Source organism: Ovis aries, chromosome 12 (genome assembly GCF_016772045.2).
Source record: "Ovis aries strain OAR_USU_Benz2616 breed Rambouillet chromosome 12, ARS-UI_Ramb_v3.0, whole genome shotgun sequence".
In the NCBI taxonomy this organism is placed as follows: Eukaryota; Metazoa; Chordata; class Mammalia; order Artiodactyla; family Bovidae; genus Ovis; species Ovis aries.
In genome coordinates, this window is record NC_056065.1 from 40869280 (window position 1) to 40895436 (window position 26157).

Sequence of the window (26157 nt, forward strand, 5' to 3'; positions counted from 1 at the left end):
GAAAAGGACTCCTGAGGTCATCATTCAGACCTGAATTATGGCACCACAGACCCCTCTTTTATTGATTCAATTATTTCTCTTTTCTCTTGTTTGAGCTTAAGTGAGTTAGGCTGCTGTTTGTTACAACCTAAAGAATCTAGACTAGGGACTTCCCTAGTGGTCCAGTGGCTAAGAATCTGCCTTGTAATGCAGGGGATATATATGGGTTTGATCCCTGGTCTGGGAAGATCCCACATGCCATGGGGCAACTGAGACCATGCGCCACAACTACTGAAGCCTAAGCACCTAGAGCCTTTGCATCACAACAAGAGAAGCCGCCGCAATGAGAAGCCCCCGCACCGCAACCAGAGAGTAGCCCTTCCTCCCTGCAACTAGAGAAAGCCCGAGTGCAGCAACGAAGACCAAGGGCAACCAAAAAGTGATAAATTCTTTTTTTAATGAAAGAAAGTGGGTTTCCAATGTGGAGACAGGCTTGGAAGAACATAGAACAGGAGCTCCAAGAGAGGAAGGCAGTGGGGAAGGCGTGATAGCGTGAGACAGCAGGAGGGGGGCCCGCTGAGTCCCAGAGGACTGAAGGAGGCGGGGGTGGGGTGGGGGCAGTGCGCAGCATTCCAGGCAGAGGGAGCCGCCAGCGCAGAGGCCCTACGGGAGGCACAGACGTGGCCGGACAGAGATCAGAAAGGCCACGGGGGCTGAAGAAATGAGGCTGGAGCTTCTGGAACTCAGGCAGCAGAACGATGCGTGTTTATTCACTTTGTTTCTTCTTTTCCCATACTCCATTTAGATCTTCTCCCCTGAGCACCACTTTTAGAATACAAAATCCAATGGTTAAGAAAGCAGCACTGACATACATACCCTGCGTGTGTGTGCCCACTCAGCTGCTCAGTCGTGTCCGATTCTTTGCGACCTTCTGGACTGTAGCCCGCCAGGCTCCTCTGTCCATGGAATTTTCCAGACAAGAGTACTGGAGCAGTTTGCCATTTACTACTCGAGGGGATCTTCCTGACTCAGGGAGCGCACCTGTGTCTCTTGCGTCTCCTGCACTAGGAGGTGGATTCTTTACCAGTGAGCCACCAAGGAGGCTACCAGGTCTAAAATAGCTAGCGGGAAGCTGCTGTATAACAGGAAGATCAGCCTGTGCTCCGCTGATCTAGAGGGGTGGGATGCGGGGTGGGAGGGAGGGAGGTTCAAGAGGGAGGGGACATATGTATATGCTTATGGCTGACTTACACTGCTGTAAGGCAGAAACCAACACAAGGCTTCTGAGGTGGTGCTAGTGGTAAAGAACCCGCCTGCTGATGCAGAAGACAAGTAAGAGACGTGGGTTTGATCCCTGGGTCAGGAAGATGCCCTGCAGGAGGGCATGCCAACCCACTCCAGTATTCTCGCCTGGAGAACCCCATGGACAGAGGAGCCTGGCCGGCTACAGTCCAGGGGTTTGCAAACAGTTGGACACGACTGAGCGACTGAGCAGGCACACGCACGGTGAATGTATGCCAATGCTACTTTCTCAACCATTTGGTGTTTAATGGGGTCGCAAAGAGTCAGACATGACCGAAGCGACTTAGCACGCATGCACACAAGACAGCATTGCAAAGCAGTTTTCCTCCGGCTAAAAAATAAGTTGAAAAAAAGAAACCGAGTGGTTGAGAAAGTGTCTGGCGTTGCTCTGGCTCTTAGAACTGGTCCCCAAGCGTCCCTCTGTGCTGATGCGCCTTTCTGACTCCAGCTGTTCTCAGCGTTTGTCCTCCCTTTCCCGTCACCGCCTCTCACTTCTGGCTCAGTGTCAGGCAACCCCTGCCGCAGCTGCTTTGGCCCCAGAAACTCCCACACAGAGAACTGCTTTTCGCTGAGCCTGGGCTGCCAGTCCCTCCGTCCTCCCCGCCCCCAACCCCCTCCACACCCTTGTTGTTGTTTAGTCACTAAGTCATGTCAGGCTCTGCGACCCCATGGACTGTAGCCCACCAGGCTCCTCTGTCCATGGGATTTTCCAGGCAAGAATACTGGAGTGGGCTGCCATTGCCTACTCCAGGGTAATCTTCTCAACCCAGGGATCGAATGCACGTCTCCCACATTGCAGGTGGATTCTTTACTGCTGAGCTACTACACCCTTGACAAGCTAAATGGAGCCCCTCTCAGTTCTTGAATACCCATCCCTGCCCACTCCAGGCCTTGGCATATTCTCTGCCCTTTAATCAGAGCATACCCACTCCCCACCTTGGTTGACTCCTGCTCATCCTCAGGACCCCTCCTCCAGGAAGTCCCCCCTGCATGTTCCAACCAAGTCAGGTCCCCTGGAATGTGTTCTCAGGGCTCCCAGATCCTAACTGTCTGGTGCAGCAGAGACACATTTCGGATGGACTTTTCAGCCCACAGATTGCCTTTCTTGGAGAACTGCCCCATTCCCCCACTCCCTGCCCTGCTAGCAGTGGTCCAAGGCAGTTCTGTCATTGGGGAACCAGAGCAGAGGTGGACTCTGGCCTTATCTGAGCCATCAGATGCTTTCTTCTTGTGCTTTGGAACTGGAGCTGGAAGATGTTTGTCAGGCGTCCCCCCATTGCCCTGAAGGAGAAGCCCAGATGGGGAGGGGACTGAGGGCCAGCCAAGCTCAGTCAGAGCAAGGAGGGCAGGCTGCCTCCTCCTTGAAGAAACCTTCAGCTCCCTCAGGACAAGACGGGCTTCACCCACCTGGCCCAAACAGACCGCGCTCTCTACCTAACACCAGGCCTGGCTTCACGTCGTCCCTGCTCCCCCATGCCTGGGGAGGCGCCTCCTATGAGGAGGTTAGCCTGGGCACAAAAGAGGAGAGATCCAGAAAGCAAGATGCAGAATAGGAAGGGGGTAGCCCTGACGTGGGCTCTTCAGTTTTTCAGCCCCTCCAAGTTTTGTTTTTTTTTTAAAAAATAATTTTATTTATTTATTTTTGTGCTGGGTTGGTTCTTGTTGCTGCTCGGGCTTTTCTCTAGTTGCAGCAAGCGGGAACTATACTCGAGTTGTGGTGCATGGGCCTCTCATCGCAGTGGTTTCTCTCGTTGTGGAGCATGGGCTTTAAAGCATTCAGGCTTCAGCCGTTGCAGCTCCCAGGCTCTAGAGCACAAGCTCAGTATTTGCGGTGCACGGATTTAGTTGCTTCATGGCCTGTGGGATCTTCCTGGATCAGGGATGGAACCTGTGTCTCCTGCACTGGCAGGTGGCTTCTTTACAACTGAGCCACCAGGGAAGCCCCCCTCCCAGTCCCTGAATGCCCATCCTTGCTCACTCCAGGCCCTGGCATATTCTCTGTCCTCTAACCAGAGCACACCTTCTCCCCACCTGGGCCCTGGCCGACTCCTGTGCCGCCTCCTCCCCTCAGGGTCAGTGCCAAATAGGAGGGACGAGCTCAGGGTTCTAGTCAGACAGCTATACGACCCCGCCTGAGCCACTTGCCAGCATGCGACCATGGGCAAATCCCTGAACCCCGCCTCCCCCACCACGTGCAAGTTTCCTCTTTGGGTTTCCTATCGGGGCTCAGTGAGCTCAGATGGTTACAGGGCTCAGCACCGGCACAGAACATGCTTCACCAGTGATAACTGTGGCTGTTGTTATGAATCAAGTGAATGACCTCCCTGCTACTGGGGAATGTGTAAGTAGAGGGCTGGGGATCAACTGTCGAGGATGCTAAAAAGGGCATAACAGGCCTGGGTGGGAGGAGGGACCTGACGACATCGTTTCTCAGTCTCAAAGGTCTCCCTGTTTCCTTCCTCCACCAAGCTGCCCCCATATACAGCTGAGTGCAGACTGCAGGCGGCAGGCAAAATGTCAGAAATTTCCCCGAGAGACAGAGGAAGGGGTTTTTGTGGGTTTTTCATTTTTCCTCTCTTGCATGCCCGGAAGCACAAGGTCAATAAAACTCCAGCAAAATGCCCCGCCCACCACAACAGCATCAGGTGCTCAGTCACCCCAGTCACTGGGCCTCAGAGAGGGAATATGGGGGGAGAGGGAGCACCCCTCTTCCCTCCACGGCATCTAAGTAGAGGGAGCCAGGGACTGGGATATCACCTGCTCTTCCCACTCACTCCCCATCAAAGCCCGGCCAGGCTGGTGCCAAAGGGGCTGGAGGGCATGGAAAGGAAGTGTCTGTCTTTCTCCCTGCAGCTGGGATTGTGGGTCTTATGGAAAATCAGAGCCCTATGGACCAGGAACGTTGAGCTCTGCCCCCCTGGGGAGATGTGGTATACAACCAGCCACATAAACCTGGGCTGGTGGGGAAGGCTTTGTGGAGGGAAGGGTGCCAGGAGGGCAGATTAGAGGTGGTGGGGGAGGGCGTCCTGGGTGCATCAGGCATGTACAATGGCCCAGAACTTGAAAGCATACAGTAGGTTCAGAGGACACCAAGCAGAGCAGTTGCTGTAGAAAGGCCAAGAGAGAAAAAGCTGGAAAGGTGATAAGTGACATCAGTGTAAGAACGAACAATAAACAACTGTTAGATGGATGTGGGTGGAAGAGTGGATGAAAGGGGGATGGGAGAAGGTGGGGAGATAAATCAGGGATGGATGGGGAGGGGTCCAGTGCCATGGACTGAACTATGTACTCCCCCAACCCATATCTTGACTCTCTAACCCCCCAATGTAGTGGGTTGGCCAAAAAGGTCATTTGGGTTTTTCTGATGATGTTATGGAAAAACCCAAATGAACTTTTTGGCCAACCCAATATTTAGAGATCGGGTTTTTAGGAGGTAATGAAGGTTAAATGAGGTCAACAGGGTGAGGCCCTGATCAGATAGGATTGGTGGCCTTGTAAGAAGAAGAAGAGATCTCCCTCCCTCCCTCTCTGCCATGAGATAGTATCTGTCTGCAAGCCAAGAAGAGATTTCTCACCAGAAGCAAAACCAAACCCTGCTGGAACCTTGATCTTGGACTTAAGAACCTCCAGAACTATGAGAAAATAAGTCTGTTGTTAAGTCCCTCAGTCTGAAGTATTTTGTTACGGCAGCCTGAGCAGACTGAGACAGATGGGTAGATGTATGTGGGATAGGTGGCAGCAAAAATAGGAAGGGGGAGGATAGGAGAAAGGAGACAAGAAGAGGAAGGAGACAAGAAGAGGAAAGGATGGACGGGTTAGTGAGTGGGTGAAAGGACAGCATGTACATGGGTGGGTGGCTGTATGGCTGACGGGCCATATGTGGCCCCTCATATGTGGCTATGTGGGTAAAGTCCCAAGTACTAAAAAGCAAGGGGCCCCACTTGTTATGTATGTTCCAAAACAACACTGAACCATAAAATAAAGGCAAGAAAGTCCAACAGAGTTCTACTTTTTCTGCTACAATGACTTCTTACAATCATTTTTTAGAAATAAAAAATAGCAAATTCTTTCTGAAAACATTTCTCTCTGTCCTTAGGTGGCCTGAGCACAGGGTGAGTCTGCCCTCTTGGTGCAGCAAAGAGCCTGCAGGGAACAGACTGAGCAGGGTTACGGCCAGCTCAGGGCACACAGCCTTGGTGATCTTGGGCACCATGGCCTGTCACCATCCTCCAGACAGCAATGCTGGCCCCTCTACCTGTTCTGAAGACCCCTGCCCACCTCCTGTCCTGCTGTGGGCAGAGTGTAAGACTGCTGTCCTCAGAGTGTAGGCACAGTTGCCCCTCATGCCCTCTGCTGACATAACAAGGAATATCTTTCCTCCCCTATGAGTCCCTGTTCCCAGAGATCCGAGACCACGGCTGAACTTCATCTCATGATTCCACCCAGCTAAGGCCACTGGATGTGCTTTGGGACTTGTGATAACCACAGAGGATGGGGATGTCTTATGACCTGGTGACCTTTAGACTTATTTGCAGAGTGGGGCAAACAGGCTCATCTCTGTTCCCGAAGGATTTCCTGATGGTGCCCATCATCTACCTTGTCCATCACTGTGCTGGGGACAGGGTGGTGGTAGGGGGTACAAGCCTTCTAGGAACTGAGCTCTGGGCAGGGAGATTTGCCCTCAAGAGCACTGTAGTCCTGGCGGCCCTGGACAAAGGTGCTCCCAGAGCAGGAGAGATGAGGCCTGCAAAGGGCTTGTAGGCCTGGAAATGAGGGCTGGTCAGGGGATGTCAATGGTCCAGGCTCTGGGTTTCACGGAACCCTGGGATCTGGCTGCAGTCAGCTCCCTTGTGTTCTATCTCTGTGACCTTGGGCAACTTGCTTAACCTTGCAGCATGCCCAGCCTCATTTGCAAAATGGCAACAGCAAAGGATAACCATGAGGAGCTGATAAGATGACGCAACACACCTGAGGCCCCAGACCAGTACATGTGCGGCGAGTGTCTAATCGTTGCTGTTTAGTCGCGCAGTCGTGTCTGACTCTTTGCCACCCCGTGGACTGTAAGCTGCCTGTCTCCTCTCTCCACGGGATTCCCAGGCAAGAATACTGGAGTGGGTAGAAGATTCTCCAGGGAATCTTCTTGACCCAGGGATAGAATCCACGTCTCCTGCATTGGCAGGTAGATTCTTTCCCACTGAGACACCAGGGAAGCCAGAATGTTCAATAAAGAGCAGTAATTAAGAGACCTCCTGGAGGAGGGCACGGCAACCTACTCCAGTATTCTTTCCTGGAGAATCTCATGGACAGAGGAAATTGGTGAGCGATAGTCCACGGGGTCCCCAAGAGTCGGACAACACTGAAGCAACTTAACATGCACACAGTCATTAAAAACAAAGGCCTTCAGAGACCTACAGTCAATGACGATGTTGACTCTGGTGGTTCCCACTTACCAGTCTCCCAGAGTGCTGTAACTTGAGGACAAAATCCCCCTCGTCCCCACCGCAGCAACCCCCACTCACCTTCGCGGCAGCGGTGACAGCACTTCCCGGCAGCCTTGTCATAGTAGCGGCTGAGGTCTCCAAGACAGGCATCCTCAGGGGCTCGCCTCTGGAGCATGAAACACACTGCTAAGTCCAGGAGGGTCCCAGACCCCCACCCTCCCTCCTGCCCCTCAGGTCCCAGGAGGCCTGGTATCCAGTTGCTGTCAAGACCAGGCCTGAAATGGAACCTCCTGTTATAGTAGTCAGGACAGAAACTCCCTTGAAACTGCTCCACCTTTGGTCTTCCCTGGAGCGCTGGCGGCAACCCCAGCCTTCTGTAACTCAGACCCCAAACCTTGAATTCTCCCTTGACCCTCTACTCTAGTGCTCACACCCAACCCATCAGCAAGTTCTCTCAGCCTCTTTGGACCAGTATCCCCTACCTCCTCCACAGGTCCCAGTCCCTATCTCCTCTCCCAGAGAACACTTCACTCGCCTCCTACCTGGCCTCCAGCATGGGCCCAGCAATAAGAATCTCTGCTAAGAGCGCCTCTGGTGGCTCCCTGGTAAAGAATCCTGCCTGCCAATGCAGCAGACGTAGGTTCGATCCCTGATCTGGGAAGATCCCACACGCCTCAGAGCAACCAAGTCCATGTGCCACAACTATTGAGCCTGTGCTCTAGCGCCCGAGAGCCGCAATTACTGAGCCCACATGCCACAACTATCGAAACCCACGTGCCCCAGAGCCCATTCTCCACAACAAGAGAAGCCACTGCAATGAGAAACCCACACACTGCAACTAGAGAGGAGCCCCCTACTCACCACAACTAGAGAAAAGCCCGAGTAGCAACGAAGACCCAGCACAGCCAAAAGTAAAACTTAAAATAAACATTTAAAAAATAAATTTTAAAAAAAGTGCATGCATGCACGCCAAGTCACTCCAGTCATGTCTGGCTCTGTGAGACCCTATGGACTGTAGCCTGCCAGTCCTCTGTCCATGGGATTCTCCAGGCAACAATACTAGAGTGGGTTGCCATGCTCTCCTCCAGGAAAATAAAAACATATATCCTTTCAAAAAATAATCTTTGGTAAACTTGCTTGTTGAAGTCTAACTCTCATGCAGAAAATCACACAGATCTCAAGTACGTATGCACTGAATTTCTACAGCATAAACACATTCTGCCACCAGTTCCCAGATCCAGAAACAAGACACTAGTACCCGGAACCCCTTCCTGCCCCTTCCCACCATGGAAGGCCCCCTGCTACCGTGACTTCTACACCCAGAGACACATTACTTCACCTGGATAGAAACAGTCACACCCTGACAACCGGCTTCTTTAACTCAAACTTCTAATGTGGGAATCACGTGCATTATTGCAAATAGTGACCATTCATTCAAGTGCACTGCCTTGCACTATCGCATCCTATGGACATGCACAATTTATCTGTTCTACTCTTGATGGACCTTTGGGTTGTCTCCACTTTTTGATTATTATGCATAACCCTGCTAGGAACTTTCTTACACTGATATTTTTGGTGCACACATGTACACAATGTTGTGTTGCTGCTTTTTAGTGTCTAAGTACTGTGCAACACTTTTGCAATCATATGGATTATAGCCCGCCAGGCTCTTCTATTGGTGGGAGTTCCCAGGCAAGAATACTGGAGTGGGTTGCCATTTTCTTCTCTAGGTTATCTTCCTGACTCAGGGATCAAACCCACATCTCCTACACTGCAGGCAGATTCTTTACCCTTGGGCCACAGGGGAAGCCCTGTGTACACATTACTGCTGAAGACATAGCTAGGTATGGAATTGCTGGGTCATAAAGTATGTGTATGCTCAGCATTGATTGATTCTCTATACAGTTTTCTAAGTTGTACTAACTGACATTTCATGGCAGTGTGTGAGTGTTCCAATTGCTCCACATCCCTGTCAACACTTGGTATAGTCAGTTTTAGATTTTTTTAGCCATTTGGGTGAGCTTATAGTGGCGTTTCGTTGATCTTTTATTTGCATTTCTCTGATGAGTGATGATGTTGGGTACTTTGCCACATGTTTATCAGCCATTTGAATATTCTCTCTTGTAAGATGCCTATTCAGGTCTTTTGGCCATTTTTTAAAAAACTGGATTATCTGACTTTTCTTCCGGATGTGTAGGAGCTCTTTATATATTCTGGATACAAGCCCTTGTTGAATGCATGTTCTACAAATATCTTCTATCTTCTGTTTTGCCTTTCCACTTTCTTAAAGGAGTCTTGTGATGAATAGAGTCCTCCGTTTCAGTGAAGTACAATTTATCAATCTTTCCTTTTATTGTTAATGTCCTATGTAAGAAGTATTTGCCTGCCCAATGTATTTAAATATTCTTTTTTTTTTTTTAAAGTGGGGGGTTGGAGTGGGTATTTTCTTAGCATTTGTTTGTTGGCTGTGTTGGGTCTTAGCTGCAGCATGTAGAGTCTTCAATCTTCTCTGTAGCACGTGAGATCTTTAGTTGCTTCATGGGAATCTAGTTCCCCGACCAGGGATCGAACCTGGGCCCATTGCATTGGAAGCTCAGAGATTTTACCTACTGGACCACCAGGGAAGTCCCCAGTTAGATATTCTTTTACGTTATCTTCTGGATGGTATTACTTAACCTTTTCAATTTGGGTTTCATTTTGGTGCATGGTGTGAAATAGGGACCAAGATTTACTTTTTTCAGGAATAGGGCTTTTTTCTTTTTTTTGGCCATACCACACGGCTTGTAGGATCTTAATTCCCCAACCAGGAATCAAACCCTGGCCAAGGGCAATGATAGCCCTGAGTCCTAACCACCGGACCACCCAGGAATTCTTAGGAATAAGCATTTTTCACAATGCTCTTCCATGTTTCCAGGGCTCCTTGAAAGCTAAGCCCCTTCATTAGGCAGTGTTCATGAAAGTTTGGGGAAATGAACATCGTCCTTCCTGGTGAATGAGAGGGGAGCATGAAGCAGGTTTCTGGGAAGACCCATAATGAGGAGCTCCAGGAAGGGAGTGTGGGAGGGAGGTGGGGGAGACAGGGAAGGAGGGAGCTGTGTCCCACCTCTTTATCTTCAGCATCCGAAGAGATGGAGGCTAGCAGGCAGGAGGAGGCCACTCATGGGATGGATTAAGCAGGGGCTTTCTTGATTTAGGGGAAGAAAGCAGAAACCACTGACGTGCCGGGAGAGGCCTGGCTGGCCCAAGGGGATTCCCTACTCTTCTCTCCACCTCAGGGAACAGTGAAATAATACGCGAACACTCTGCTATGGGCACAGAGCAGCAAGGAGGCAGTGTGGCCGGAAGGCGGACACAGGGAACGACAATTATGTTCTTCTTCTCTTCTTTATTTGCACATCTGAAGTGTTGCCATATAAATTTAAAATAATAAACATAACCTACATTTGCAAACACCAGTCACACAGCACTTGTCTGTCTCATGTTACCCAAAGCCCAGGGCCTTGGGGGCATTCTGTGTGCCCACCTGTGCCCAGCCTTCTGCTCCAGCAGAATCTCATTCTTCTCAAGTAAACTGGGGGCACTATGGGGACTCTCTAGGGGCTGAGACCTGCCGGGACAACCCAAGCTTCTCCCTGACCCTCAGCATCTCACCATGCTCACTTGGAAGCCTATGGCTGCGGGGAGCTGTGGGCAGTGGGGAGCTGAGGGTTCAGCTCTGCCAAGTCTGCTGAGTGTGAGGGAAATTCTGGGGCCCTGGTCTGGGTTTTCCCCTCCTGGCCTGCCTGCCCCTCTCACTGATAGCTATGGACTCAGGGGGACGTGGCCCTGCTCACTCTCCGCAGGGCCCAGGGGCACAGCGGAGGGGAGCACAAATGCTTATCCTTCATCTCCCACCACCTCACCCTGGGTCAGTGGAGAGGGGAGGCACAGAGGAGAGGGGATCCATGGCATCATCAGTCTCCTCCCCAACCATGAGTCACACATCACCGCCTTTAGGCCACCCCCAGCACTGCGGGGGGCTTCCCTGGTGAATCAGATGGTAAAGAATCCACCTGCAGTGCCGGAGATCTGGGTTCGATCCCTGGGTTGGGAAGATCCCCCTGGAGGAGGGCATGGCAATCCACTCCAGTATTCTTGCCTGGAGAATCCCATGGACAGAGGAGCCTGGCAGGGGTCCATGGGGTCGCAAAGAGTTGAACACAACTGGAGCGACTTAGCATTAGCATGCACATGTGAATGTTGGCCCTAGTGGTAAAGAACCCGCCTGCCAGTGCAAGAGATGTAAGAGACATGAGTCGGTCCCTGGGTTGGGAAGATCCCCTAGAGGAGGGCATGGCAGCCCACTCCAGTTATTCTTACCTGGGAAATCCCATGGACAGAGGAGCCTGGTGGGTTACGGTCCATGGGGTCACTAAGAGTCAGACATGACTGAGGGACTAAGCGCACACAGCCCTTTGGGACAGTATCACTACCCCACATTACAGATGAAGCAACTTCAGCTCAGACAAGTGCAGTTACTTGCCCAAAGTCACACAGCAACTCATCACAGATTTTGAGCTTCACTGTGTCCCCAGTTCTCTCCCCTTCTCTGGGCCTCAGGCTGCCCATTTTGAAAACAAAAATGGTCCAGGAACTTCCCTGGTGGTCCAGTGCTTAAGAATCCACCTTGCCATGCAGGGGACTCAGGTTTGATCCCTGGTCAGGGGACTAAGATCCCACATGCCTTGGGATAACTAAAGCTGTGCGGCAACTAAAGAGAAGCCTGTGGGCTGCAACTAAGACACAACACAGCCAAAAATTAATTACTTTTTTTAAAAAAAGCAGTAAATCTTAAAAATGAAAAAAGGTCCAATGTGCTGAGAAGGACATCACATCACATCTGTGGTCTTTCTACCAAAAGTCCACAGTCTGAATCATATCATGAGACAAACCCAGACATACATCAGACAAACCCAAACTGATGGACATTCTACAAACATGCTGCCCTTAACTCTTTAAAATGCCAGTGTATGAAAGATGAGGAAGAACTGTGGAATGTTTCAGAAGAAAAAAAAAGAACATTAAAGAGACAAGAGAACTGAATGCAATGTCTGAATTGGATTCTGAATCAGGCTGGGAAGGGGGATGTTGCTGGAAAGAAGATTGAGGTAACTGGTGAAATTTGAATTCGGGCTTTTTGATCTGATTATGTTATATCGATGTTGAATTCCTGAAAACCTGCTTCTGTAAGAGATGTCCTTGCTCTAGAAGAAACTTGCTGAAATATTTAAGAGTGAAGGATCAAAATGTCTGCAATTAACTAGCAAACAGTAAAAAATGATGCCCATCGTCGTCATCAAAATACATGGATACATAAAGAGAGACAAAACTAAAGCAATTGTATAAAACATGAGTAAATAATAGCACCTCTAGGTTCTAAGTGCTCAGGAAGGAGCGTGCATGCGCAGGTACTCGGTTACTCAGTTGAGTCTGGCTCTTTGTGACCCCATGGGCTGTAGCCCTCCAGGCTCCTCTGTCCACAGGATTTTTCAGGCAGGAATACTGAAGTGGGCTGCCACAGGGGATCTTCCCGACCCAGGGATCAAACCCAGGTCTTCTGCATTGGGCAGGCAGATTCTTTACCACTGAGCCATCTAGGAGGGCCCTCTTTTCAACAAGGAAATCTGTGTAAATCCATAGCTTGCCACCAGGGGGTGCTATCTTCTCGCCATCCCCAGGGGTGGTGGGATTTCAGCCAGGATTTCCAGCTGGAGCGATCAGAGTCCCTTCAAAACAGCAGAGGACTTGGGGGCCTCTGTTCCCCATGTGGGGCTTATGCGGGAAGGCGGTGATCCCCTCAACCTCATGGAGGGATGATCCCCGCTCCCCTCAGCCCTTCCCAGAGACAGGTGGAGTCCAGGCTGCGGCATAGCTCAACCCTGTCCCTAGCCTTCACCCTAAACGTCCCAGGCCCCTGTGGCTGGCCTTCTCTGGAAAAGATACTGGGGACTTTCTGTGCCTATGATGTAATGGTTTTACAAGCACCGAGAAAATGGGTCAGTGCAAGGTACACATGCTCTTGCAGAAGAAACAACAGCACTGGCAACCCAAGGGCCCCGTGAGACCCTATGACCCCAGAAATCCATCCGTGAGAAGCGAAGAGCCCGCCCAGGCTCGGAGTCTAGCCAGCTGACCCGGCAACTCCAGGGCCACCCCAGAAACCCTCCTTGTGCTGCAGGGCTGACGGGCGCCAGGGCGCCCTCCAGGGCTGGCGCTTCTGTGCAAGAGGCAACCCCATCTTCCAGGGTGTTCCCAGCCCAGAAACTAGAAAGGGATGGAATCGAAGCCCTGAGCTTTGCCTTTGCAGAGCTGTCCTTGAGCCCCCCCCGCCGCCGCCGCCCCCCCCCCCCCAACCAAAGTTGGCCCTGTCTCACGCCCTAGTCTCGGTCCTCACTCTCTGGCCCCAGTCATTGCCCCCTCTGCCATCTCCCCATTGCCACACTGCCCCCTACTCCCATCATTTCCCACCACCCACTCACTTGGGCCCTCCACCCATACCAGTTCCTGGCGTAGAACACAGAACACAGCAGCCTTGGCATCTATGGCAGTCTCCGAATTCTGAGAGCCTGCCAGTTTCTGCTGGCCACAGGCCCAGACCCTGGATGGCCCATCGGCTTCTGCTGCCCCCCAGGGAAGGGGGGAGCAACAGCCAGGCCATGCTCTGGGAGGCAAGGGGTTGTCAGAAAGGGGAGAGTGGGAGGGGGAAGCCCAAGGCCTGGGAGGGGGGCTTTTGGGTGGGGTTCCCCAGCAGGTTTGAGGCAGGGCAAGATGTCCACAGAGTGATGAGCTGTATAACCAGAGTCGTGTGGCTCAGGCTTAGTGGCATCAAGATAAAGAGTGGCCTGAAACCTTCCCATTTATAGATCTACTTTCAGGTTGGTTTGGTTTTCCCTACAAAACCTGGTAAATTTCACTTTCAGAAAGCCCCACCTGGTCACAGCTGCAGAAACAAGAGGCAGGCCACACCTGTAGGAGCCGAGAGTCCACAGCTGGGTGGCAGGCGGGAGGGGTGGGAGGTGGAGGAGTCAGATCAGATGCAAAATACCCCCAGGGCCGGAGCAGGGCAGAGCTGGGAGGTGTGCCCCACCTCTACCCCGGGGCTCTCCACCTCTGTTACTCAAAGTGAGGTGCCAGACCCCAGCAGCATGGGCACCACTTGGGAATTTGCTTGAAATGCAGAATTCCAGGCCTCACCTAGACCTACCATCTATCCCATTTTACAGATGGGGAAACTGAGGCACAGAGTGGTTAAGAACCTTGCCTCAAGTCACACAGAGAGGCAGTATTCGAGCCAGAATTTGGCCATCTGGCACAGGCTGTTATCCACCAGGCTCTGCATCCCAGGTCCTGTTTGTTTAACCTCCAGCTCTACCCTCAGTACCCCAGCTCTTGCTCACCTCCTCCCCATCTGGACTTGCAAATAGCAGACCAGGGTCTCCTTACAACCACCCCATCCCTTACCCCCTACTCATAGTGCAGAGGCCAGAGTGATGTTTTCAAAACACAGACCTGGTCTTCTCCCTTAAACCCTGTTGAAGATGAGTAGAAAGCTTCCAACTAAACTATGGCTAAAGCCCAAAGTCCTAACAGGGGCCCAAGAGACACTGCTGGACAAGCCCTGGCCATCTGTCTGTGCATGCCCTTCCTCCCTCCATCTTTCCAGCAGCCTTGTACATGTTGTTCCCCTGGGCACCCCACACCCTGGTCCAGCACACCTCAACTCTTCCTTCATATTTCATGCATGCATATCTCTTCCCAGAGGACCCCCTCCCTGATCACCCCTATCCAGGCCAGGTCTCTGCAGGCTAGAACAAGATGTGGGCAAGTTTGTGTCCTTGCTGGAGGCTTTAGGGGAGAATCCATTTCCTTGTGTTAATAGTTAAGGCTGAGGGCCCAAGATTTCTCTGGTGGTTCAGTGGTTGAGAATCTGCCTTGCAATGCAGGGGAAGTGGGTTGGATCCCTGGTCAGGAAACTAAGATCCCATATGCCACTGAGATACTGAGCCTATGTGCTACAACTAGAGAGTCCGTGCACCACAGCCAAAGGTCCTGTGTGATGCAATAAAGATCCAGAATGCTAAAACTAAGACCTGACTCAGCCAAACAAATTAAAAAAAAATTTTAAGTGAGGACTTGTCTCTTTGCACATTTTCAAGTAAGGTTGTTCCCAGCCTCTGAAGGCTGCTGGATTCCTTGGTTCATGGCCCCCTTCCTACATCTGCAAAGTGCACAATGCTAGGTCAAGCCCTTCTCCTGTAACATACACCTCTTCTTCTGTGTCATCTCCCTATAATGCAGCCAGCAAAGTTCCTCTGCGTTTAAGGACGCATGTGAGGACACTGGGCCCACCTGGAAAATCCCCATCTCAAGGTCTGTACCCTTAATCACATCTCCAAAGTTCTCTTTGCCATCTGTTAGTCTCTCAGTCATGTCTGACTCTTTGCAATCCCAAGGACTGTAGCCTGCCAGGCTCCTCTGTCCATGGAATTCTCCAGGCAAAAATACTGGAGTGGGTTGCCATGCCCTCCTTCAGAGGATCTTCCTGACCCAGGGGTTGAACACGGGTGTCTTCTGCTATATAAGGTTCCAGGGATTAGGCTACAGATGTCCTGACCACAGCCCTGCTCTTAAGTAACCACTAGGCTGTTCTGCCAACCGGTTGAGCTTTGTAAGTCTACTAGTCCTGGGGGTGAAGAGCCGACTTCTCATTGAGAAAGACCCTGATAATAGGAAATATTGAAGGCGAAAGGAGAAGGGGACGACCGAGGATGAGATGGTTAGATAGCATCACCGACTCAATGGACATGAGTTTGAGCAAACTCCAGGAGATAGTGAAGGACAGGGGAGCCTGGCACGCTGCAGTCCATAGGGTCACAAAGAGGCGGACATGACTTAGTGACTGAAAAACAACAATCCTGGGGGCCCTAAACCCTTCCCTCTACCCTGAAGGTTCATGTGAGGTCCAGACCAAGAGACCATGTGAAACTGGAGTCATCCTCCTCCCGGACCTCAAACACACCTGCGGCCCACAGTCTGGCCCTGCCCTGGCCCTGGCCGTATTCCTCACAGCTGTCGAGTCGAAGAACAAGATCCAGTTCCCACCTCTGGTCTCCAGGGAGCTGAGGGGGAGTGTGTATGGCTGCAGGCATCCTGGCCCCGTAGCTGCACTGGAAGTGTGGTGTTGTGGTCACTGGACAATCAAGGAAGTCCCCATGATGACTTTTTGGAAGAGGAGAACTTCCATTCTTAGTTTTGGGTTTTGCTTTTTTTTTAAAGGATTCTTGAAAGGCGGGCATCCTAAGTAAAAGGCTTCACAGAAGCAAAAGTACCGAGGCTGGAAGGAGCAGAGCTGCGGGGCACTCAGTGATTCAATGGGCTGGACAGTGGGAGCAGAAGGACGGGAGGCCCAGGACTCAGGGCCAGATATCTGCACTGAACTCTTCATTTCCCACATTGCGTTCCAGCAAACGCTGGTTCCACGAGATGTCAGCAGGGTACAAGAAAAATCAAAACCAAAATGCAGAGAATCACTGAATTCCATTTGAGATGTTTCTCCAAGCCTTTTATCTCCTTACTTGCTCTCTGATTCTCCAAGGAAAGGTTGGGAACGGGGGTAGGGAGAGATGGGCACAGAGAGACAAACCATTTCCCAAACTCCGTTGGCTATAGAACCCTAGCCTCATGGGACGACTATTCTCTGCAAGTGACTTTGGGAAATGTGGCCTTGGGGCAATAGGGAGCCACTGAAGGTTGCAGAGCAGCTAATATGCAAGGGGATGGACAGGGCAGAGGCAAGTGACATAACCAAGATCTGGCCTGGAGTCCCAATTCTGCAACGTCTTACTCTTCACTTCCTACTGATGCTCCTCCTGCCCAAGTGAAGCCCCAGGCCAGCCAGGTGAGCCTGGTGCTCAGATGAGAGCCTTCCTGAAAGTTCTGGGGTGGCAGCTAGCGTCTGAGATGCACACTCAGCTGTACCTAAGACATGATAAGATCCACCTCAGCCTTAGAATAACAGTCCCCAGAAGCACCAGCCACCAAGCAACACCAGCAGTGCCAAGGAAACTTTGATGGTGTTAATGAGGAAGGATGTGATGGTGGTGGGGGTCAAAGATGGGGTACTTTGACTTTCTTCCCCTTCTTAGAGGTGCCTGGAATGCCACCCCTACCCTGGCATCAGCTTACCTGCCTGGAAGGGGCTAGCAGTTTTCCTTGCCCTTCTGCATCCTACCAGCTTACACATGGGGGAGGCCAGTGCCAGCCCCACTGACTGTTGGGCTAGAGAGAACCCTTGGCGACCCTGTCCTGACTCAGCAGTAGAGAGAGCACATGACCTGGGTGGAAAGTGAAGGTTTGGTTTAGGGGTTTCATAGACATGCAGGATTGGAACCATCTCAGGGGACCATGCCCTTCCCCGAACCACACAGGGTTTGCAGCAGGTAGTGAAGTGAGGCCGTGGATGATGCCTTTGGAAGTCCTCAGCCGCCAGGGGTTCAGAGCCCCCCACATGAAACCTGCTGATGGAGCTTCAAGAGCAAGCCCTGGGCACCCATGCTGGCATACCATCTGACCCAGATGTTGGTGAGGACATTGACATCATCCATGGGGCAGAACCTGTTGTCCCAGGCTCTGAGGCCTGGCCACCTCCTCCTCCCTCCCTCCAAAAGCTTTTCCCCATCAATCCAGGTGGAGGTGAAGACGGGCCCCTGTGGGCTCCCGCAGACCTGGACAGTTCTTCTCACAGTAATGATGGCATTCCCCCACCCCATGTCCCACTTCCCACGTTGCCGCCCCAGAGGGCAGGGACTGTAACTGGTTCGCCTTCATCCTGCATCCATGATGCCTAGCATACAACAGGCACTTAATAATGGCTTACCTCTCACAAGGCCTCACCACATTCCAGGAGCTGCTCTCAGCACCTGTCCTCTACTATCCCGTATAATCTCCCAACAGTGTTACAAGATAGCTACTATGATCATCCCCATTCTACGGATAGGGAAGTTGAGGCCCAGATGAGTGACTTACCCTGCCCAAGAGATCGTGTGGTAAGTGTCAGAAGCAGAATATAAACTTGGCAGGCTGACCCTTAGCCATGATGCTCTGTGTGTGTGTGTGTGCAGTCACTCAGTCATGTCTGACTCTTTGTGACCCCATGGACTGTAGACCGCCAGGTTCTTCTGTCCATGGGATTTTCCAGGCAAGAACACTCGAGTGGGTTGCCATTTCCTTTTCCAGGGAATCTTCCTGACCCAGGGATCGAACCTGCGTCTCCTCGGTCTCCTGCATTGCAGGTGGATTCTCTACCCACTGAGCCATCAAGGAAGCCCAAACATGATGCTCTATTGTTTCCCAAAAAAGACTCGACAGATTAGGAGTTTGAGTAAAATAGGTGAAGGGGATTAAAAAGTACAAACTTCCAGTTATAAATTAATAAGCCACGTGGATGTAATGTACAACATAGGGACTATGTTGCAATATATGTCAATAATATTGTAATATTGGTGACAGATGGTTACTAGATATTGTGATGTTTGATTCATTAAGTATATAAATGTCAAATCACTATGTTGTATGAAGTAAAGTGAAAGTCACTCAGTCATGTCCGACTCTTTGTGACCCCATGGACTATGCAGTCCATGGAATTCTCCAGGCCTGAATACTGGAATGGGTAGCTTTCCCTACTCCAGAGGATCTTTCCAACCCAGAGATTGAACCAAGGTCTCCGGCATTGCAGGCGGATTGTTTACCAGCTGAGCCACAAGCAAAGCCCAAGAATACTGGAGTGGGTAGCCTATCCCTTCTCCAACGGATCTTCCTGACCCAGGAGTTGAACGAGGGTCTCCTGCATTGCAGGTGGATTCTTTACCAACTGAGTAATCAGGGAAGCCCTCACTATGTTGTATACCTGGAACTAATAAAATATAGTATGCCGACTATACTTCAATTTTCAAAAAGACGACATGAAGGATGTGGTAGGTGAAATAATGATCTTCAAAAATGTCCATATCCTACACAAACAACTTAGATGTCCATCACTTCCACTGCAGGAGGTGCCAAGTTTGATCCCGGGTAGGGGAACTAAGATTCCAGATGCCACACAGAGCAGTCAAAAAAATAAAGTGTAACCAAGATGAATGGGCTTCCCTGGTAGCTCAGAAAGTAAAGAATCTGCCTGTCCTACCAGAGACCCGGGTTGAATCCCCGGGTGGGAAAGATCCCCTGGAAGAGGAAATGGCAATCCACTCCAGTATTCTTGCCTGGAGAACCCCAGGGACAGAATAGCCTGGCAGGCTACAGTCCACAGGGGTCACAGAAGAGTCAGACATGACTGAGCAGCTAACAAGACAAATGGAAGACCCTACCTTTGGGTTGGGATGAATCAACAGGGTAACATAGTGGCCCCCAAAAGATGGGGGGTCTAAGCCCACATCCGTAGAGAAGCAGGGCAGCTCCACAGAGGGAGGGTTGATGCTCCCAGGCCCCCCTGAGGCCGGGCAACACTGGGAACTGTGAGGTCATCTCTGGTGCCAGAGCCCCAGATCAGGGGCCTGAGCTCTGCAGAGCTCCTGATTCCAACCCTCAGCTCCCACTTGACGCTCAGATGTGGGCAAAACAGAACTCCTGCTTCTCTCCAAAACACTCTTCTGTCCATGTCCAGTTTCCCACCTCCATAAACGATGCCACCACTCAACCAGGCATGGAGCCCGCAAATCTGGACAGAACCCCCCTTCCCATCTTGCCCTCTGCACTCACACCCAATCCATCTGTGGTCCTATGGAGTCTAGCTCCAAAGTACATTCTGTTTTCACATCTCCACTCACCCCTCCTCTGGACCACAGCAACAGCCTGGCTCCCGCTCCACCCCCAGCAGACAGAAGGAACTTTAAAATGTATGCAAGTTCACTCCTCCACTCCGCAAAACCCTCCAGCCACAGACAGAGGTGTGTGTTATCCCCTACTTCCCCACCACCCTCTCATGCCATCCCCTGCCACACATGTGGCCTCCTTCCTGTTCCTCCAACTTTCACTCCTGTATGCATCCCCACCTTCTATGGAGAGACCGTCCTGTTTTCCCCACCTGGGGTAACTGCCCTTCTCACTCTAAAAGGTTAGAATTCTCTCCACTGCAAGGGGCACTGTCCGGCCACTGTCTGTCAGTCTGGTGGAATGTTAGTTCCATGAGGCAGAGACCTGTGGAGCTGACCCGGAGGCACCTGCAGCATCCAGAACACTCCCTGGCATACAGTTGTTCAGTCGCTAAGCCGTGTCCGACTCTGTGACCCCACGGGCTGCAGCACACCATGCTTCCCTGCCCTTCACTGTCTCCTGGAGTTTGTTCAGATTCATGTCTGTTGCCTTGGTGATGCTATCTAACCATTCTGTCCTCTGCTGCCCCCTTCTCCTTTTGCCTTCAGTCTTTCCCAGCATCAGGGTCTCTTCCAGTGAATCGGCTCTTCCCATCAGGTGAACAAATTATTGGAGCTTCAGCATCAATCCTTTCAATGAATATTCAGGGTCGATTTCTTTTAGGATTGACTATAAATATTAGTGGGATGGATGAATTGCTAAAAGCGGGCTTGGGGCCCTATACCATGTGAGAAATACACGTTGGAGGCCCTGGGTGGAGTGACTGACCAGGAGACCTCAGAGGCCAAGGGTCGCAGTCTTCATCTCACTGGAAGAAATTTCTGAGAAAGGTGGACACATCTTGGTTACACAGCCCCAGCCTCCAGAGCCAGGATCGATGAGCAAACACTTCGAAGAGATAGACTTCAGCTTATCCTGGAGAACTTCTCGATGCCAGAGTGACTTCTCCATGCCAGAGTGACCCGGGGTGGCATAAGGTGCCTGGTGAGGAAGGAAGGGAGCACCCTGTCCCCGAAGGCCTATGAGAAGCTGAGTGATTACTGGGAACAGCCTGGGACAAAAGCCCTGGAGCCAGGCCTGGCACCGAGCAGCTGCTCCTTTAAGATTTTTCTGAATGAGTGAATACTTGGATGGGCCTGCAGAGTTACGCACTCACTGGGTAGTTGGACTAATTGGCATATTAAAGACCCTCTCCACCAGCAAGGCCACTGAGAACGCCTAGGTTCTCGACCCTAGGCAGCGAAGACTCTAGAATGAAGTGCTCCTCCCCTCATCCCAACAGCCCCTGGCAGGAAGGGGAAGAGAAAGCGAAGCTGGAGGACCAGCTTTGCCTGGAGCTGCCTTTTTGGACCGTCTGTCCGTAGCATCTGGGGCTCTGGTCCTATTTTGACCTTGACCAGTCCTGAGACTGTGGACAAGACCCTCGCCTGCCTCTGAGCCTCCACATCCTTGTTTGGAAAATGGGGACCGTGGTTCCAGACAACCCACCAGCGGGGTCAGGGCACCAAGGACCAAAGGAGACCACATGCGGTCCAAGCTGGACTTAATTAAGCAACCAAGGACCCTCAAGCCTCCCGGGGCTCCCCTCAGACATCCCTCGGCTTCATTGTCCTTCTAATAATGTTCCTTGAGGGGAAGGGAGGGTTGAGGAAGGTGTGTACAAGTCTAAGCATGAATCACAACTCAAGAAACGAGGCGAGGTCAGATATGAGTGGGAGCAGAAGCAGAAACTTACAGTAAACGCTCCCCTTCTCCCAGCACTGACAGCTCTCAAGCTGAGTAAAGCTCCCCCACCATCTCCTGTCAGCCCAGGCCTCCTTCTGAGGAAGACCAGCTGGCCTCTCCTTCCACCTTTTTACATCAGGGGCCCCCTCTCCGGCTCCCCTCCTCCTGGTAGAGAGTGGACTTCTGCCCCCACAGGCAGAACTGGTGCAGCCCTTGCCAAGACAAAACCAGAAAGTCTGTCCTCTACCCCCCTCCTGCTAGTACACCCAGGTCAGCATCTCCTCTACGGGGTCCGAGCTGAACTCTGGAAACCCCAATGGGAGGCATGAGAACCTGCCTCAGCAGGATGGCTAAGTCAGCGCAGAGGTCCAAAGGAGCTGGAATGGTGAGGTACAGGTCTGAGAGGGAGGCTGGCTGTAGCCTCAGCGCTGGCCTGGAGGAGGATGGGGGAGGCAGAGCTCCTGAAAAGGACTTGGGCCTCCCTGCCCCCGGCCCCCCTCCCCTGACACCTGGATGAAAGGATAGAGAAGCTGGGGAGGCTTTCCGGGTAATGAATTTTACTCTCACCAGAATAATCCTGGATCACATTACAAGATCGCATGTGGGGAGACCTTAGGGTGAAGCATCAGAGGCTAAATCTTTTTCTCAGAAGGTGACACACAGCAAGAAAGCCTTCTTGCCTCAGAGATCCAACCACAAAATGATGGGGTCTCATAAAACGAGCACAAAGAAAAAAAGGACTTTAATGTTCGAGCCCTGATTCAAGCCCTTTTAAATAATGAACTTTCCAAGTTTTTATTGGGGCAATAGAGGTGGAAGAAGGCTAGAAGGTGGGGGGAGTGCTGAGAAGGGCAGGCAGCCCTGCCCCCACTGGCACCCCAAATCCTGCCCAGAAATGACCCATGTCTGAGTGCCCAACAGACCAGGGACACTCAGCCTCCTGGGTCGGCGGGAAATGCAAATAAACACAGCAAGGATATGGCCCTCTTCACCAGTCACACTGACAGAAATAAAAACTCTGATAAGATCAAAAGTCGGTTGGGATGTGGGGAAGTCACTACTCTACTCTCAAACCCTGCTGGTGGGAGAGCAAAGTGTCTAGTCACCCTGGGAGGCAATTCTGTGGCATCTTTTCCTTTGAATGCATTTTCACCCTACGCCTCAATACACTCTTCTCAGCTTCTTCTCTGAGTAAGAGGCACGCACATTCCCCAAAGCATCCACATGGGGCTGTATGTTGCAACAGCAAACAAAAAACAATGATGGAAACCTTACTACCCATCCGTCAGGGACAGACATTAATGAACTATGGAACCCCCTACCCTTTTGGTAGAATACTAGATGGCGTTTTGAAAGATAAGTGGAGGATCTGTAAGTATTCACGTGGAAAGCTCTCCAAGACACACTGCAGACATGGTAAAAGCCAAATGAAGAAAGAGCTAAATGTTCCATATGGTATAGTACATGGGAAACCTGATATTTTTCATAAAATAGATATAATGGGGACATACATTTATAAAGCTCTAGTGGCACTAGTGGTAAAGAACCACCTGGCAATGCAGGGGACCTAAGAGACTTGGGTTTAATCCCTGGGTCGGGAAGATCCCCTGGAGGAGGGCATGGCAACCCATTCCAGTACTGAGTGGATTCTCTTGCCTAGAGAATCCCATCGACAGAGGAGCCTGGCCAGCTACAGTCCATGGAGTCATAAAGAGTTGGACATGACCGAAGTGACTCAGCACGCACACACAGCTCACGGAGGAAACACCAAAGCCATAATGGTGGCTACACCTTCAAAGGAAATAGGATAAAGAGATGCCCAATAATTTAGCTTTATCTGTAAGATTTTCCCTTCATGGATCACAGCCTTGTCTTGGCAAAGGGGCTTGTGCAACTCAATGAAACTATGAGCCATGCCTTGCAGGGCCACCCAAGATGGACGGGTCATAGTGAAGAGTTCTGACAAAACACAGTCCACTGGAGGAGAAAACGGCAAACCGTCCCAGTATTCTTGCCAAGAGTACCCCATGAACAGTATGCCAGTATTCTTGCCAAGAGTACCCCATGAACAGTATGCCAGTATTCTTGCCAAGAGTACCGCATGAACAGTATGCCAGTATTCTTGCCAAGAGTACCCCATGAACAGTATGCTTTTTTTTTTGCATTGAGGATATATTCATTTATCCCTTGTGTAATTAAATACCTATTATTTTTTAATTTAAAGGGTGATTTCACTTTACAGAAAGGGAAGACATGAGTGCCAGCCACAAATTGCTAGCAACCTCCCCCAGCCCTTCTCATAGTCCTTCCTTCCCTTTATCCCCGCCAAGACCTTAACGCCCCAGACTTTCGCCCTCCCCCAGGTCATCAGCAGAGGACTTGGAGGGCTGGGAGGGGGTTCTCTAGCCAGGGCCTCTGGCTAGCGTAACGTATAATGCTGTCAGCTGCATGCCCCTGCCCTTTGATATGTGTGTGTGTGTGTGCGTGTGTGTGTGTGTGTGTGTGTGTGTGTGGTGGAGGGGAAATGTTTCACATTGCCCTATTGAAGATCGAAGGGGGCAGCTGCTTGTGCACTTTCCCACCTACACGTTCCCTCCTTCAGCCTGATGCCCACTCCACATGCCTCCTCCTGTAGGATTAAAGTGGGGGCTCGCCCCTCCCCCAACACACTGTTGTTGCTTCTACCTCTGAACTCTGTACCAATATACAGCATGCACTCACCAACACTTACTGTGTTCTATGCAGAAGTCCACTAGGACCTCTGTCTCATCTTCAGACCCTGCACTCAGTGCTTACGTGGGCTGCACTCAGTGCTTACGCAGCAAGCCACGTCTGATTAATCTGAGTTCTCCCCCACCTCGTGCCTCTCTGGGTGCTGGCCACTGGTAAGTGCTCGATTTTCCTAAAGCAGTCCCCAAACTCAGTACTAGGGCTTCCCACAACAGACGGCCGCTCCACTGCTGACCTTTTTCCAGGGATGGACACCCACCACATGCTCCAGAGCAAGAAATCCACGGGAGTTGGTTGGCTGGACAAGGGCAGGGAAAGCTGATCTGGCTGGTCTGACCCCCTCCCCTTGCTTCTCACTCACACCCAACTCTCCCTCCCTTTCTAGACCCATAAAGAGACTAAATACCAACCTCTTCTGGTCAAAGGAGACCCCCACCTGTCCTGCCCAGACCGCACAGGCCTCACTTGATCTACCCAGGACCCCCACTCACACACAACCCATCTCCTGCTGCCAGTCTCCTCTGCTCGTTTATATTAAATGAATGAATGAATGAACCATTCTAGCACCCTGGGAGGGTGGGAGAAAACGCCCCCGCTAGCCTGTCAGCCAACCGCCCACCTATGAATACTTGCAGATTCGGGACCCCCGCCCCGCCCCCCGATTATCACCTGTGGCCCCTCACCCCGCCTGGTCAGGGAATGAGCTGTGGCGCGCCCCTGTTCTCCCCTTCTTCCCACCAGCCCTACACCGTCCGGAGAGGGCAGCGATGGCAAAAAAGGAGCTCCGGGTCGCTCATTGGCGCCTCCCCGGGATCCTGTCACCCTCTTACCTGCGGGAAGGCTTGGAGCTCCCCCAGGAGCAACAGACCAAGCACAGCGCGGAGGGCGCGCATCCCGGGGCCGGGGCGGAGGACTAGGCTCGCAGCCCGCGCCCACCAGCTCAGCCTGGGTGGCGCGCTGCGCCCACGTGTGGTGCCAGAGACCAGGAGCCGCGCAAGCGCGGGCGCACCTCGCAGACCCTCGGCGCACCTCGCAGGCCCCAACCGCACGCTGCGAAGTCACTTCAAAAGAGGACGCTCCTTCTCCGAAGTTTCAGCCTTAACCTTTCCCTTCTACCACCACCCGAGGCGCACTAGGTACCCAGTTCCTGTTTCCAGGAACGCAGCTACTTAGCGGTCAAGACAAATGGGAGAACACACGTGCAGAGATGACTCAGGAAAGCCACACTCGCCTTTTGCTGTTTGAATGGCCCGCCCCGGATTTGACAGACCCGGGGCGTCCTGCTGCTTCAGGGTAGGGGGTGTTGCCCAGCCCAGCTGGGCTGAGGGGCGGGAGAGCGGCTTCCGCTCCTGGCTGGGGGGTAGGGGTAGGGACTCAGGAGATTAGGAGGCTCCAGTGGGTCTCAACCGTCCCACCCCAATCCAAAGAAGGGCGAAACCCGAGTAGGCTCCTGCTCTGGACACTCTAATCAACCCAGACCTTCTCTCCTGACCTGGGAATTCTTTGGAAAGGAGCGCTGGAAGCTGCACAGAAAGCCACCGTTAACCGTTCACCACCATTCATAAATGTTAGGGGGGAAATGCATCAGTGAAAGGATGGATGGGCGGATGCGTGGGTGGGAGGATGGGTGGATGCATGGCTGAGTGGGAGGGTGGGTTGTGGGTGTATAGGTGGCTATTTAGACAGACAGACGGTTGGAGGGACTGATGGAGAAAAGAATAGACATTCAGTTATCAAACCACAGGTGTTTCCCTGCCCCCTGAGAGTTTTCTGCCTAGAGGAGGAGCCTAGTGCTCTTCCCTAAAAGAAAGACAATGTATAAACCTCATTCCAATTAAGTTCTCATTTGCAGCAGTTGATTTTCCCTTCCAGGGCTTCTGTGTCGCAAGGCATAAGGCCCTGTCTTCCAGAAATACCTCCATCTCCTTGGCCCACCAACAGTCATCTCCCATCAGGACTCTCCCAACAAAGTCCCCACAACCCTCCTTGAACTCCTGGATTCCCCTTAAAAAATGCCTATGCTGTGCACGCTCCCTGGAGACCCACTTTTAGGTTCTCCCCAGATACACTGGGC

General features: G+C 51.7%; 1 protein-coding gene across 1 annotated transcript in view; it reads right to left on the reverse strand.

Moving 5' to 3' along the window:
- The window catches only part of TNFRSF8 (TNF receptor superfamily member 8), a 73911-nt gene extending 48756 nt beyond the window's left edge, over positions 1–25155 (reverse strand). Inside the window, exons 1-2 of the mRNA XM_027976068.3 lie at positions 24914–25155; positions 6801–6888 (exon numbers count right to left, since the gene is read on the reverse strand). Coding sequence (XP_027831869.2) covers positions 6801–6888; positions 24914–24976 — 151 coding nt within the window. The 5' untranslated portion in view covers positions 24977–25155. The remainder of the gene's footprint in view (positions 1–6800; positions 6889–24913) is intronic.
- Between the last annotated feature and the right edge of the window lie 1002 nt (positions 25156–26157).